At 38.5% G+C, this 15,371-nt stretch overlaps 2 protein-coding genes across 3 annotated transcripts in view; one reads left to right on the top strand and one right to left on the bottom strand.

Moving 5' to 3' along the window:
• The window catches only part of ogal (O-GlcNAcase like), a 25,573-nt gene extending 24,693 nt beyond the window's left edge, over positions 1 to 880 (top strand). Inside the window, exon 17 of the mRNA XM_059350112.1 lies at positions 59 to 880. Within this exon, the coding sequence (XP_059206095.1) occupies positions 59 to 195 (137 nt within the window). The 3' untranslated portion in view covers positions 196 to 880. The remainder of the gene's footprint in view (positions 1 to 58) is intronic.
• On the bottom strand, positions 560 to 15,371 carry cant1b (calcium activated nucleotidase 1b). 2 transcript variants are annotated; one of them, XM_059350279.1, is made up of 5 exons: positions 15,264 to 15,371; positions 8,452 to 9,048; positions 7,647 to 7,787; positions 6,105 to 6,308; positions 560 to 2,965 (listed from the first exon to the last, which is right to left on the bottom strand). In XM_059350279.1, the coding sequence occupies exons 2-5, from the start codon at positions 8,987 to 8,989 to the stop codon at positions 2,595 to 2,597; spliced, it is 1,254 nt and encodes a 417-aa protein (XP_059206262.1). In that variant the 5' UTR covers positions 8,990 to 9,048; positions 15,264 to 15,371; the 3' UTR covers positions 560 to 2,594. The 2 variants fall into 2 exon arrangements, with proteins under 2 accessions (XP_059206262.1, XP_059206206.1); XM_059350223.1 differs by lacking the exon at positions 15,264 to 15,371 and adding an exon at positions 12,673 to 12,809.

Raw genomic sequence — 15,371 nt, 5'->3', positions numbered from 1 at the left:
AGGTTGAACACCCCTGAACTAGACCTTTATAAACATGAAATCTTTTCTGTTTTTCCAGGCTCCAGAGGAGTCTTCTGTGAGCTGAGGCAGAGCGATAAGAGGATGCTGGACTTTTACACCAAACTGGGCTCCTTCAGACCCGTACAAGTGGCCGGGCTGCCTCAAGACATTATCGCCATGGCAACAAGCCTGTAAACAGGATCACAGGGATTTTCCTCAGGTTTGAAAAGGTTTTGAGATGAAACTGTAATTGCAAACGTCACAGCATATCAAGCAAAACTCTGATCACTTACTAATATTCGTGTAATTTAGTAATCATAACCATTTGCCAATATCCTCCACTAAAGCTGTAACATTCGTCCAGGAAGTGCTTCATGACATTTGTGCAACAAAGTGCTGTATAATGATGAAAAGTGCAAAAAGAAAAAAGTAATTGAATACTACTGATTTTGTAGACATGACGTTTTTTAAATGTATAGTTATTTTTTTGGATACAATTGTTGTTTCAACCCAACATTTCTACAATCAATCTGGCAGACACATTAAAAACAACGTCACAAAATGTTCAAACAACAGACGATATTTTAATTTTTTGTATTTTGAGAGGATACAAAACGAATAAATGCTTGGTTACTGTTCAAATAAAAAAAGCTGGTGTTTCACTGGCATGAGAAGCCAGTGATATATTCAAGTTATTAACTAATGTGAGAAACATTTGGGCAGAAAAACTAGTTTATGAATCAGAAGTTGATATGCATCAAGTAACTAGACCCATTACATCAGTACAGATCTAATAACGTAGACTTCAGTGTGTCTGAACAGGTAAGATAAAACAAAGTTATGAGTAGGTTTAATATTTCAAGTAATTAACAGACATTCGTTTCTATTCCTTTTTTATATATTATATCCTGTTTGTTCCCCTGAGTGTCTGACCAGCAGAGTGGCTGCAGGAGTGTTTGATCGACCCACGGCTACTCGTTTATAAAGGTTTTTTTACCCAGACTGCTCTGGAATATATCAGTAGTGTCTAATTATAAAAGCTTTAAAAATCCTATTGGCTGGTGACTGACTGTGCTACTGAACTGGTCAGTTGTTGGGGACATGTTTGTCTCCCTGGTGGAGGTGATAATGTGGCATCCTCCTGCCCTTTCACCTTCTCTTTTGCCTCTCAATTATCATCCAATATTATTATAAAATATATCTATATTGCACAGTAAAACCGAGAGCGGAATGTAACGTTAAGGACTCAAATCAACAGTGTTGCACCGATACAGTCCACCTGTCAATCTTCCCCCTGCAGGAACTTGTGCACCTTCAGCGCTGTCCTTTTTAGTCCGGCGGCTTATTTTACCAGATTTGGGAAGAAAGGGGACACATCGGACAAAAGCACCACATTTTTTCCACATGCTCTCTATCACTATAGGTTTCAATTTTTGGTAGGAGCCACTTCATCAAGATTGCAGATCGGAGATGGCAGCCATATAAAATCTATGAGAACCAATAAATCTTCTAAGCCACTTAGAAGGTCAATCTTAGTGTCAAAATATACATTTTCTGGGTCAAAGAATAATTTAAAGCTACTGAGAATATCACTAGATCAGGGATTCCCAAAGTGTGGTGCGTGGACCCCTGGGGGTGCGTGAGCTGCTGCTAGGGGGTGCACGAGGTGAAAAATTTAATGGCGGTCTGATAATTACACAATTACATTTTTTCCCCCCACACAATAAAGACGTGTTATTAATTAATTAATAAATACAGGCTATTCAATTTTGTGTCATTTTTTGTTCATTTTTGCATCTATTTTGGTCATTTTGCATCTATTTTTTGGTTGTTTGGTCAATTTGTGTCTATTTTGATCATTTTGTGTCATCTTTGGTAATTTTTGCATCTATTTTTGGTTGTTTTGTGTCTTTTTCTGTCATTTTTACATGTATTTTTGGTCAATTTCAAAATGCACTTCATCTTATAATGAAGCGTAGAAGAAGTTATCTTCTTCCATTTCCTCTGAAAAGTGGTGATTATTTTATTATATGTGTGTTCTGGACATTTGAGCATGATTAAACATGCCTCCTTTAATATGGCTATAAAAAAATCTTATTGCATTTAGTTTTTTTGAAGGTGTGGGGGATTGGGGGTGCGTCAACCTGGTGGGGACATAGAAGGGGGTGCACGGCTAAAAAAGTTTGGGAACCGCTGCACTAGATGATCAAATAGATATGTTCATTTTGGCCATGTAATTATAACATTTTCAGCTCAGGATTCCCTGCTGCAGCACTTGAAGCTAGTTGCCTACCAGTCTGGGTGAAAATGAACATTTCTATTTGATCAAATAATCATCTAGTGATATTCTCAACAGCTTTAAATGATTCCTTGACCCAGAAAATGTAGATTTTGACACCAAGATTGACCTTCTGAGTGGCTTGGAAGATGTATTGGTTCTCATAGACTTTATATGGGTGCCATCTCGGATCGGCCATCTTGATGAAGTGGCTCCTACCAAAAATTTAAACCTATGGTGATAGAGAGCACGTGGAAAAAATGTGGTGCTTTTGTCCAGCGTGTCCCCTTTATTTAGCCAAGCCGGTTGACTTTTTTTAAATAAACTCCAGCCCTTCAAACTTCACATTCCCTATCTTCGTCTCGGGCATCAGCACCCGACCGTCGAGCGTGAATGCAATGATGTAGGTGGCGATCCTGCCTGCATCCTCCTCCGACTTCAGGGCCAGAATAATCTGATCGTCTGTGTCTGGGACAAATTTAAACGAGGAGAAGCCGTGGGTGGGGTTGAGGGGTCCGACGTGCCGCACCGATATGTAGCTGAAGTCAGCGGGGCAGGACAGCAGCAGGTTGGTGGCTCGCCGCTCGTCCGCCGTCTCTTCGTAGTGTTCGTGACTGGCACGGCGAGGGAGGAAGAACCAGCGCTGGAGACGCTCGCTCCACGCCGCTGATTCATGGATCAGGTATCCTGTTGACAGCAAGGTTATTATAGTTAATGAAAACTAGAGTTTTTAAAAAAACGATAACTAACTGAAACTGTATTTTGTGGTTGCAAAACTAACTAAAACTAACTAAAATTATAGTGAAAATGTCCTTAGTTTTCGTTTTTGTCAACTTCTTTCATTCATAATTCAGTGTATTTATTTGAACATGCAACACATGGTGAATATGTTTACTGAGACTGGGATGTTTACACTAACCAAAATACAAAACAGTTAATAACCTTATTGGGGCTGAGATGGATAAACCAAAGGAAATAAAGGAAACATTTATTATGACCACTTTGAATCTGGCACCCAACACATAGCCCATTACAAAAAACTAAAACTAATAAAAACTAAACTAAAACTAAGCATTTTCAAAAAATAAAAACTAAACTAAAACTAGAAAACTCACTCTTAAAACTAACTAAAACTAACTGAATTTGAACACAAAAATTCACAACAAAATTAAAACTAAAACTAATGAAAAATCCAAACTATTATAACCTTGGTTGACAGGGAGAGTTATAGAAGAGGGTAACAACATGAAGAAGAGTGTTAGGAACTCTGCAGACTTTTAACTGTATGGTGTAATTTCCACTTTTCTAAATGCTTTTTCCCTGCTATCACAAGCCCCTTTCATAAAACGGTCCGGCAAATGTCTCGCTATATTGCCGGAAAGATCTTTACCGGCTTTCCACCTTTCACAGTGATCCCTTGAAGGCGTGATATAGTGCAGTCTGGCGTCGCAGAACAAGGTGGGAGAAGACTATAGTGAGTTGCAACAGACATCTAGACATCCATTTGTTTCCTCACCAGTGAAAAGGGCATGTTGATGTGCTTTTCTGTGATATGATCTATGATACTATGCCTTTTGTTTGACCATTTTATGTACAGTTTTATTTTTTTTTTACATTCCTTTTCAGTGTATTTTAGTTAAAGCTTTTTGTGATTCTCCTGATGAACTAAATTTTTGCACAGTAGCTGCAAGTTAGCTCTGTAGCAGTACAGTGTGTATGTGCTGTACAGCGGTAGTTCTCAACCTTTTTTAGTCGTGACCCCCAATTTAACATGCATGTTGTCCACGACCCCCACTCACTGAGCACAATCTCACACGCACAGTTCAGATCACCCAAAGAAGAAACAAAATGACCACAAAAAGACAAAATGACTAAAAAAAGACACAAAATGAGCAAAAAAGACACAAAATGACCAAAAAAGGAACCAAAATGAGCAAAAAAGACACAAAATGACCACAAAATGAGCAAAAAAGACACACAATTACCAAAAAAAGACACAAAATCACCAAAAAAGAAAAAAAATGAGCAAAAAAGACACAAAATGAGCAAAAAAAGACACAAAATGATCCAAAAAAGAAACAAAATGACCAAAAAAGGAACCAAAATGACAAAAAAGACACAAAATGACCACAAAAGACACACAATTACCAAAAAAAAAAAGACACAAAATCACCAAAAAAGACACAAAATGACAACAAAAAAAAAAAAAAAAAAACACAAAATCACCAAAAAAGACATTAAATGACCAAAAAGACTAAAACACTTGAACACTTTAACACAGTGGAGACAGAGCTGACTTCCAAAATGATTTGGCGACCCCCAGAAATCATCTCGCGACCCCAATTGGGGTCCCGACCCCAAGGTTGAGAATAGCTGCTGTACAGCACTCCGTGTACAGTAAGCATGCTGGTTTGTTTACAATAAGCAGCAGGTGCTGTGCACAGTTAGCGACGGCAGCCACAGCTGTTGTGCAGCTGAACAGTGATTGGATGACTGTCGGACTAGTGGGAGGTGTGTGTTAGACGTCACGCGCAACGTCAAACACTTCGCCCCGATGGCCCGTTCATAGTGGTCCCGCTTCCAACAGTCCCACCAATTTTCCGCCTCTGTGACTTCCTCTGGAGGCTGAAAATTGGTGGGATCATTTGACCCCAGCATCCCGCTTCGGGCGCGTTCATAGTGGAGGCGAGACGTTACAGAGCCGTAAATGTTCCGGCATGAAACGACACTATGAAAGGAGCCACAGTCTTTATTGTGTGACTCATTAAAATCTCTTGTCCTTTAATCGTCCAGCAGCCAAAATCAGGTTATGCAGAGCTCTGAGCTCATAAAAATGTTAAACTGATCACCTGGGTCAGCCTAGCATGGACTCAGACTCTGAAGGTAGGTGGGGCAGCTTAATGCAACACAGCAGCTTACTGCAGCCAACTCCACCCATGTCAATGATCAGATGTGATACCAGTCTAGTAATTATTGTATGTAGAAAGAACAAGGGCAGCCACAGTGAAACAACTTCTCTTGGGGTGGTTTGACAGTGCAATATGTGGTATTAGCAAATATCTACTACCCATGGTATGTAGTTTACATGTACAGTACAGGCCAAAAGTTTGGACACACCTTCTCATTCAATGCGTTTTTCTTTATTTTCATGACTATTGACATTGTAGATTCTCACTGAAGGCATCAAAACTATGAATAAACACATATGGAATTATGTACTTAACAAAAAAAGTGTGAAATAACTGAAAACATGTCTTGTATTTTAGATTCCTCAAAGTAACCACCCTTTGCTTACTAGAATATAAGACATGTTTTCAGTTATTTCACACTTTTTTGTTAAGTACATAATTTCACATGTGTTCATTCATAGTTTTGATGAATTTACAATGTCAATAGTCATGAAAATAAAGGAAAAACACTGAATGAGAAGGTGTGTCCAAACTTTTGGCCTGTACTGTACATTTAGTCATTTAGCAGACGCTTTTATCCAAAGCGACTTACAGGAAGAGTAAAAGCAAACAATCAAGGTATAGTGCAATAATAATTAGTGCATCAATAAGTTTGATGCATGTATCTGGCACCGATGTACACAAGTGCGAGCTCCGCCTAATAACTTAGCTGTCTGAGGTTATAAAACAGGTGTAACACAACAAGCAGATTTGTGTGTGAGTAAGTGACATTATTGCTACGATCTAATGAAAATGAAAAGAAAAAAGCAAAGCATGCCGTTCCCTGCGCTTGGCTTGTCAATAGCGCAATATTGCGGTTATGGCAGAAGCCTGAGACAGAACTACAAAGAAGAAACAAAAAAACAAAGTGTCAGAACCTGGTGGTTGGATCCCTGTGGCGCTCCGCAGGGCGTTGTAGTGCGGGACCCAGTTCTCGTGCTGCACGTCGCCATGGCAGCCGACTACTTTGACCCACTCTGGGTGATTGTTGACGACTTCTCCAGAGGTCGTGGTCCACTCTTTCCCCAGGCCGCCAACATATAGGTGCTCATCCTTCACTGCCAGCCACTCTGCTTTGAATCCTGCACACAGAACAAGAACAGATCTGTGAGAAGGCTTGTAAACATCTTGAAATTACAACCTGCCTTTCCAATGTCATTTTTGCGCGTTCCCATTAGGTACTTTTCCCTCGAGTGAGTCACTATGGGTGGGACTTGGGAGAGGGGATCTTCCCAAGTTGATTTCGTTGTGAATTTTTGTTTTCAAATTCAGTTAGTTTTAGTTAGTTTTTAGAGTGAGTTTGCTAGTTTTGGTTTAGTTTTTATTTTTTGAAAATGCTTAGTTTTAGTTTAGTTTTCATTAGTTTTAGTGTTAGTTTTATTTTTTTGTAATGGGCTATATGTTGGGTGCGAGATTCAAATAGATCATAATACATTTTGCCTTCATTTCCTTTGGTTTATTCATCTCAGCCCCAATAAGGTTATTAACTCTTACAGTTCTGGGTGTTTTGTATTTTGGTTCTAGTGTAAACATCCCAGTCTCAGTAAACATATTCACCATGTGTTGCATGTTCAAATAGAAACACTGAATTATGAATGAAAAAAGTTGACAAAGACGAAAACTAAGGACATTTTCACTATAATTTTAGTTAGTTTTAGTTAGTTTTGTAACCACACAATACAGTTTCAGTTAGTTATCGTTTTTTTTAAATCTCTAGTTTTTATTTTTATTTCAGTTAACGAAAATGTTTTTTCAATTCTAGTTTTCGTTATTTCGTTAGCTTTCGTTAACTATAATAACCTTGGTTAGCAGCTCAGGTAGCGGCTCAGAAAGTTCCTGCCTCGGGTCGGTACTTTCTGAGCCGCTGCTGAGCGGTGATTTCCCGCATGCGTGATTCATTTGCAGACTGGTGCAAACTGGGGTTAACAGCTCTGCTGACGGCAGCTGGGAGAGACCGCTGCGGGAGGACTGGGCCGCTTGTGAATGCTTTGGGATGTCTCTACTCGTTAAGAAGAAGAGTATGAACGAGTCTCCAATAACACCAGAAAAAGTCACTAGATTTGTCGCTAGTCGCTCTTTTGAAAAAGACTCAGTAGAGGAGTTTGAATAGTTGCTAAGTTGGCAACACTGCTAGCTCGTCAGTCAGTTGGTTAGCCGCTACAAAAGTACCTGTATGGGAACAGAGGCTGAGGGGAACCAACTAGTGGGCGTAGCAAAAACACTCAGCTGTTTTCCAAAAGTAGTCAGAAAGTACTCACACCTAATCTAAAAAAAAAAAGGCTGAATTGGCTGTTTTTGCACTTCTTTTTTGATGGCAAAAAAGTTGCTGTTGGTCATCAGAATGAGAATCAATTAAAGATTGGCTCAGAGAGCATACATGTATTCATATGATAGAGCTAAGACGTCTTTCAGCGACTAACCTTTGGAGACGGATCCGTCCCCATCTGGTAATATAACCCAGGGGACGGCCTGGTTGCCCTCAATCCGGTACACCACGCCGGTACGGTCGTCCACACTGTACAGGTGACCGTTGAACGCCACCAGCTCAGACAGCTCCATACCTGCAGCACAGGAAGACAACCAAACATTGAGGTGACCAACATTCTGATGTGAGAAAACAAACATGGTGAGTAAAGATCAGTGTCCATTAGGATTACCAAAATTATTTCTATTTGCTAAATGCCAGAAAAATGAGAGAAGGATTTTTTTAGACAATTTTTTATGACTTTCTTTAAAGTCAGAAGTTTACATACACTAACATTATTATGCCTTGAAACAATTTGGGAAAGCCCAGATGATGCTGTCATGTCTTTGGAAGCTTGGGAAAGTCAAAATAAATCAGCCAAGATATCAGGAAGAGAATTGTGGACTTGCACATGTCTGGTTCATCCTTGGGTGCAATTTCCAGATGCTGAAGGTTCCACATTCATCTGTTCAAATAATTATACCCAAGTATGAACACCATGGGAATGTCAATAAACCTATCAGAAGCTTCCAAAGACATGACAGCATCATCTGGGCTTTCCCAAATTGTTTCATTGCATAATAATGTTAGTGTATGTAAACTTCTGACTTCTTGACTTAGCAAATAGAAATAATTTTGGTAATCCTAATGGACCTAAAACAGGAAAAGTGATTGTCTGATTTCATGTCAGACAGTGAGAAAAAAAGTGTATGTGTCTTTTTATATAGTGTATGTAAACTTCTGGTTTCAACTGTATCTACCTCGTCCTTTCTCTGCCAGATGACTCTCCAGTGTGACCGTCTCAGCATCCCACTCCACCTCCAGTCTGTCGGCGCTGTCTGAAACAGTCAGGTACCCTCTTTTCATGTAGCTGAACCACGTCTGATCCTTCAAGCTACGCGACGCTGTGTCCAGATCTGCAATCACACCGATACGGTAGCGGACGCCGTGCTTCGTCTTCTCCGGCCGACTTAACGGATACGTGTCGTTGTAAGGTTTTTCCCTTCTGTGGTGGCGAGAGAGGCTTCGTGCAGTTTGTCTGTTAGTGTCCCTGAAGAAGTCCTCCTCATCCTCACTGTGCACCTGCAAACTGTGAGCCCTGTTGCGGTAGTAACCTCTGGTAGCAGAGTCTCCGTCCCCGACTGTCCTGTGCAGGTACAACATGAGCACTAAAGCCAGCAGGGTCGCCACGGTGATCGCCCGCCATCTAGGGTGGAAGCGAGAGTCTGAGGCGGTAGCTTGTGTCATGGACGCCAAGGCCAGGGGGAGGCCTCGGACAGCGACGGCAAAGGAGGTCATGGAAGTATCGTCTCCATCCTCATTGGCTGGCTGCGACTGGGGGTGACGACCACTATAGCCTGGGATTAAACACAGAGAGGCACATCAGATAGATAGATAGATAGATATACTTTATTTATCCCAAGCTGGGAAATTACAGTGTAGCAGCAGCATTACACACAGAGACAATAACAACACAATTAAATAAAAAGAACAACCTAGGCATACTTCAAGCAATAAAATATAAAAATACAAAAAAAAATTAAGTGTCTAAAGAAGGAGTATGTATTAAGGAGTAGAATAGAATTCCAGTGCAGAATAAATATGAATATACAGTATAAAAATGTTGGTGCTATCAAACAAATAAGGTGCAATGAACAGTGTGCATAAAAAACACATAAAGTGCATAGACAGTATGTAATGAACCAGACTATTATTTGTTAGAGGCATGATGGAGGATGTGGTGTCGCGTAAAATGTGAAAAGTAAGGGACAAAGAGGAAAGAAATTTTGAAAAAGATTATCTTAATGTATCTGTAAACTCAATAATTTTGCTTGAAATTAAAGCTGCAACTAACGATTATTTTTATCAGTTGATGTGCCAAAGCGCTGTCTCTTCGACCCTACTCTGTTTCTTGCTTGATAGTTACATTGGTGTTGAGGTTCCTTGACAAAGACAAAACACTATTTTTCCGACTTTCTTTTCTCATAAATCTGCTCCTTTTTTCTTGCAGATTTGCCACTTCACTTTTCTTTCTTTCAAAATTATTTTTATTGGATTTTCCTTGGATGCATAATTATATCAGCTGTCAGAGCACACATCAGTTTATCCAATACATCCATAGATTAGGCAAGTACAAAATAAATGAAAGCACCAAAGTTATAGTCAAAAAATACAAAAACAAAACAAATAGAAAAAACAAATAAACGAATGAAGATAAACATATAAGAGAAAATTATAAAATAAATAGAAAAATAAATAAATACATAATAATAATAATAAAAATGCACTTTTCATACTTGGCCCTAATACACTTTCTCTATTGTTTTGTCCAATAATTTGAGAAAAAGGCGAAACTGTGTAACTTTCCAGAGCCCAATGATGTGTTTTATCTGACAGTCCAAAGATCCAAAATGTGTTCAGTCTATTATCATGTATGATAAAGAAAGCATCACATTCTCACATCTACTTAAATATCAAAATAAATTCACAAAACTCTGTATAAAGTTCAAATTCTAAACAGTGAACACAATAGCTGGGGAAGATGAAAGAATGGGGGTGGAGGACAACATCTTTGAAAACTAGGCTGTTGTTTCTATTGTTCTTTGTTCACAACAGAGCTTTGTTGTACTGTTCAGACAGAACCTCTAACATGCATACTGAGCAGAGCTGGCACATCCAACTTCCTCAGGACAGCAGGCATATCACTAACCTCTTCAAATCTAGTTTCTGACGTTAATGTCAAAAGATTTTCTCCTCCTAAACCTCAAAGATATTTGTGTGTAAACTGAATCTGCATATCAGTGATAAGTGTGTGAAAAACAGCCAACTCTAGTTTGTGTTTTTCATGTTTTCACTTGAACAGAAGGATTCAGAGATTCCTGTAGTAGCAGAGGAGGGCCACCCCCATTAACATTTTTAAATCTTAATTATAACTTCATAAAACACCAATCTTCTGGGAGGCACATATGTATATATTTTAATGAGAGTGACTGTGAAAGGATCTGGGTGGCTCAACACTCCTAAAGAACATCCTATGGGAAACCCTTTTCCTCTGTGGATAGTTAAAGTAGCTAATTATTTGGAGATACAACATTTGCCTGATATAAATGTCATCTATTCCTATAATTCTGATCAAGGTTATTATAGTTAACGAAAACTAACGAAATAACGAAAACTAAAATTGAAAAAACATTTTCGTTAACTGAAATAAAAATAAAAACTAGAGTTTTAAAAAAAACGATAACTATCTGAAACTGTATTGTGTGGTTCCAAAACTAACTAAAACCAACTGAAATTATAGTGAAAATGTCCTTAGTTTTCGTTTTTTGTCAACTTTTTTAATTCATAATTCAGTGTTTCTATTTGAACATGCAACACATGGTGAATATGTTTACTGAGACTGGGATGTTTACACTAGAACCAAAATACAAAACACCCAGAACTGTAAGAGTTAATAACCTTATTGGGGCTGAGATGATAAACCAAACGAAATAAAGGAAACATTTATTATGACCTCTTTGAATCTGGCACCCAACACATAGCCCATTACAAAAAAACTAAAACTAATAAAAACTAAACTAAAACTAAGCATTTTCAAAAAATAAAAACTAACTAAAACTAGAAAACTCACTCTTAAAACTAACTGAATTTGAAAACAAAAATTCACAACGAAATTAAAACTAAAACTAATGAAAAATCCAAAACTATTATAACCTTGATTCTGATGCCTGTTGTTTGTGATAAATGTCTTTATAATTTTTTTTTAATTTAAAGCTAGAAGCCATCAAAACAAATGTAATACCTGTGATACAAACATCCAAATTAAAACCATACTGACAACGTTCACAACACCGTAGGATCCAGACTGAACTCAAATGTACCAAGTGAACTTTTGATTAATTTTTCTCTTATGATCCACATAGAGTTGGTCATAATGTGCCATTGTCTACTTTTGAGTGTCATATGAGCTCTTCGGTTGTTTTAAGTCACACAAACCGGTATAGTGATGGTATAAAATGCCAAGAAACACCTCACCGGCCCACGGAAATACGAGAGGTGTGCTTGTTTTTTGAGAACAAGAGTGCCAAGGTGATCCTTGACCTTTGTGTTGTCAGGAGCAACCAACAGGTACAGTAAACAAGCTCCAGCACACTCAGGTTGACCACTTTAATTTCCTCTCTTCATTAAAACACAACTTGAAACGTTACTTTGCTTCAAATGTAGTAAAACTGTCACTTAATTCTGCTTTATCTTTTTCTGGCACAGGCAGTACTACATTTCTGGCTTTTATGCCTGTAGTTTAGACCATAATTTCCTGAAAAGTAGACCGCTTTCTGAGCAATTACGAATGAATGTTTGAGATTTAAAACTATGATTGCAGCAAAATATGACATGAAGTTAGCTTCAACGACAAACGCAGCTTTACATTTCCTGGCATCATAAGCGGGGGAGGATAATAATACAACTGTGAATTACACATTTGTGGTCGAGTTGAAGCAATATCTAGGTGGAACTGAAGTAACACAGCACTTGTGTAACTAAACAGAAATATTTACCCTTTAGCAACAAAACATAAAGGTCATAACAGCGCCAATAAAATGTTTGTCTCTGTGAAAGAAGAAAGAAAACCGGTCAATTACCACATTCTAACAAACACAAACCAGCTTGTAGAAATATTTTCCAAGACGCTATTTGGTATTACTAAAGTCAACCACATAATCTTAACATCCCATGCAGCTGGTAACCATTACTTTACTCCTCCGCCTCTTCAGCAGCTTCTAAACAAGTTCATACTCAACTAACATGCTCTTTAACACACACAATCACACACATACACACACATGTCAAATTGGCAAACTCTCTGCCAACAAATAATGCCCTTATTGTCACCATTGCATGCATGGCCCCTATTTCCCATCCCTCTCCAGCGCAGACCCAAACACTGGCTCGCTGTACACTGTATGAAGAATTCAATCATTCACCCTTCGTTCGCCTCTTCTCTCCTGCACACGCTGTAACCATCATGCCGTTCTCCTTCGCACGCATCCCATAATCAACTCCACGTCCCTTCGGCCCTCTGTCCCACATGAACAACTGATCTTTATCTCACCAAGTCTCCTCCTTTTTCTCTCCGGGACACCATCTCAATTTCCTTTTAGACTCACGAAAGAAAGAAAGCCAGGCTTCATTATAACTTGAAATAACAAGGAAATACATGTTGAAAATCAATCCTGTAAAGGAGCTGCAAGTCTGAGTTTGAATAAAAAATGGGATTTAAGAAGGAATAAGGCAGGTCAGTAATTACTGATTAGTGGGTGAGTACACTGAATGTTGAATAACGAGTTTCAAAACCAGTTTTTACAGCCATGGTTGTACTTTCAATAAGGACGGATCACATTTTAAGTGTGGTTGCATGCTCATTGCTCATACACAAAAATATAAGCTCAAATCCCCTGGATGGCTTTAATACGCCCATGTCTCCATTATGTGTCATGCCCACTGTGTCATTTAAGGTCACAACATGGGCAACCCCCATCTCCAGATGACTGTGTGTATGTGTGTGATTGACTACTTAAAGACTTGGTTTGTGACTGTGATCTAACTGTCAATTAACAGGAATTTTTCTATTTTCCCATTCAAAGTTATTTATTATTCCAATCGATCACGCACAATTACCAAATATTTTCCAGTTCAGGCTCTATAAATGTAAAATTTCGCTTGCATTCCATATCAGAATTGATATATTCTGACCAAATCTTAACTCCCTTAAATCCCTTACTAACTTATTCTGGAGCTTTCAACCACATCTTACTGTCTTCCTTTGTGGTGTTACTTCAAAGTGTCATTAATGTTCATGACACATCCCATGTCATGTTTATGACACGCTCATGTCACTCTTATGTAGACACCTTCAAAATAAAGTGTTACCATATCTTGCTTAAGTCACAAAGGCATGTTCAAAAAATTGCCTAAGACATTATGTACACTGTGTGTACATAATGTACACACAGTGTTATTACTATGCCAATAGCCATCCTTTGTTACATCCTTTTTGAGTGAAATGACCAATAAATGTCATATGTTACACTTTTAGTGTTTCCTGCAAAACTGGAAAAAATGAGTTTGGCGATTATTTTAACAGGGTGACGATATGTTAGATGGTTTTCTTGTGCTGTCATCGTGTAGCTGAAGCTTTTTGGTAGACTTGTATTGACACAATCAGTCATTTCTCAGTAAAGTAAGACAAATGTGCTGGTTAGTAATCCATATAAATTATCACACAAAAATGCTGCAGGTTCTTTCACCTTGTCAGATGTTAAGTTTGTTGTTTTCCCAGTTCTATCTCACTGTAAAGTTAGGACAACATTATTTTGATTTCATATCACTTTTATAGGTGGTGATGAACAGAAATAAAAATGTTACCATATCTTGCTTAAGTCACAAAGGCATGTTCAAAAAATTGCCTAAGTCATTTATTTCTCTTAAGTTACATAATGTACACACAGTGTTATTACTATGCCAATAGCCATCCTTTGTTACATCCTGTTTGAGTGAAATGATCAATAAATGTCATATGTTACCAGTGGTGGAACAAGTATTCAGATCCTTTACTGACAGCTACACGTTGACACCACAAGAAAACCATCTAACATATCGTCACCCTGTTAGAATAATCGCCAAACTCATTTTTTCCAGTTTTACAGGAAACACAAAAAGTGTAACATATGACATTTATTGATCATTTCACTCAAAAAGGATGTAACAAAGGATGCTGCAGGTTCTTTCACCTTGTCAGATGTTAAGTTTGTTGTTTTTAAGTTAGGACAACATTATTTTGATTTCATATCACTTTTATAGGTGGTGATGAACAGAAATAAAAATGTTACCATATCTTGCTTAAGTCACAAAGGCATGTTCAAAAAAATTGCCTAAGTCATTTATTTCTCTTAAGTTACATAATGTACACACAGTGTTATTACTATGCCAATAGTCATCCTTTGTTACATCCTTTTTGAGTGAAATCACCACTAAATGTCATATGTTACACTTTTGGTGAATTTTTTTGTATTTCCTGCAAAACTTCAAAATAAGAGTTAGGCCATTCTTTAACATGGGTATGTAATGGGCTCTAGGTGAGCCACGGAGGCAGAAATGAGGCAGAGACATGACGCGTCACCGGGCAGCACTTGTGAACTCAGACCGGCTTACACAAAAGTGAACAAAACATTAAATTAAAGGCCAAAACGTTGAACAATTACTAATAACTAATAACACGCAAGTACAGTGGTTTAACGTCGACGTAGTTCAGAATAAGACACATGTCAGTTCGAAGCCAAACACTTGTTCAAGAGTTGTAAAAACACACCGGCACCATTTAAAAACCGTTAGCCGTGAAGCTAACGGCAGCTAGCAACTTGAGCCTGCTAGCGCTACTAGCCTCTGCCATGCTAACGTGACGTCAACGGTTATTATCACCAACAAGCTTAATTAACCGCCGGGCTTAAGGCGCTCAGCGGAGTCAATCAGATTTATCAGGTGTAATTTAGTGACTTTTTAAATCCTTAAGGCTCACCTGATGCGGAGGGTCTCCAAGCCCGACCGGTTGGCCATGTTTGATGGACTGTTTGGTGGTTAGCCGTCTCTGGGCGCTTAGCTCCTCCTGCCTGGAGACTGATGACGA

The sequence above is a fragment of the Centropristis striata genome, chromosome 1 (assembly GCF_030273125.1).
Source record: "Centropristis striata isolate RG_2023a ecotype Rhode Island chromosome 1, C.striata_1.0, whole genome shotgun sequence".
Lineage (NCBI taxonomy): Eukaryota > Metazoa > Chordata > Actinopteri > Perciformes > Serranidae > Centropristis > Centropristis striata.
The sequence above is the reverse complement of the archived record's forward strand: the minus strand, read 5'-3'. Positions and strand labels throughout refer to the sequence as shown.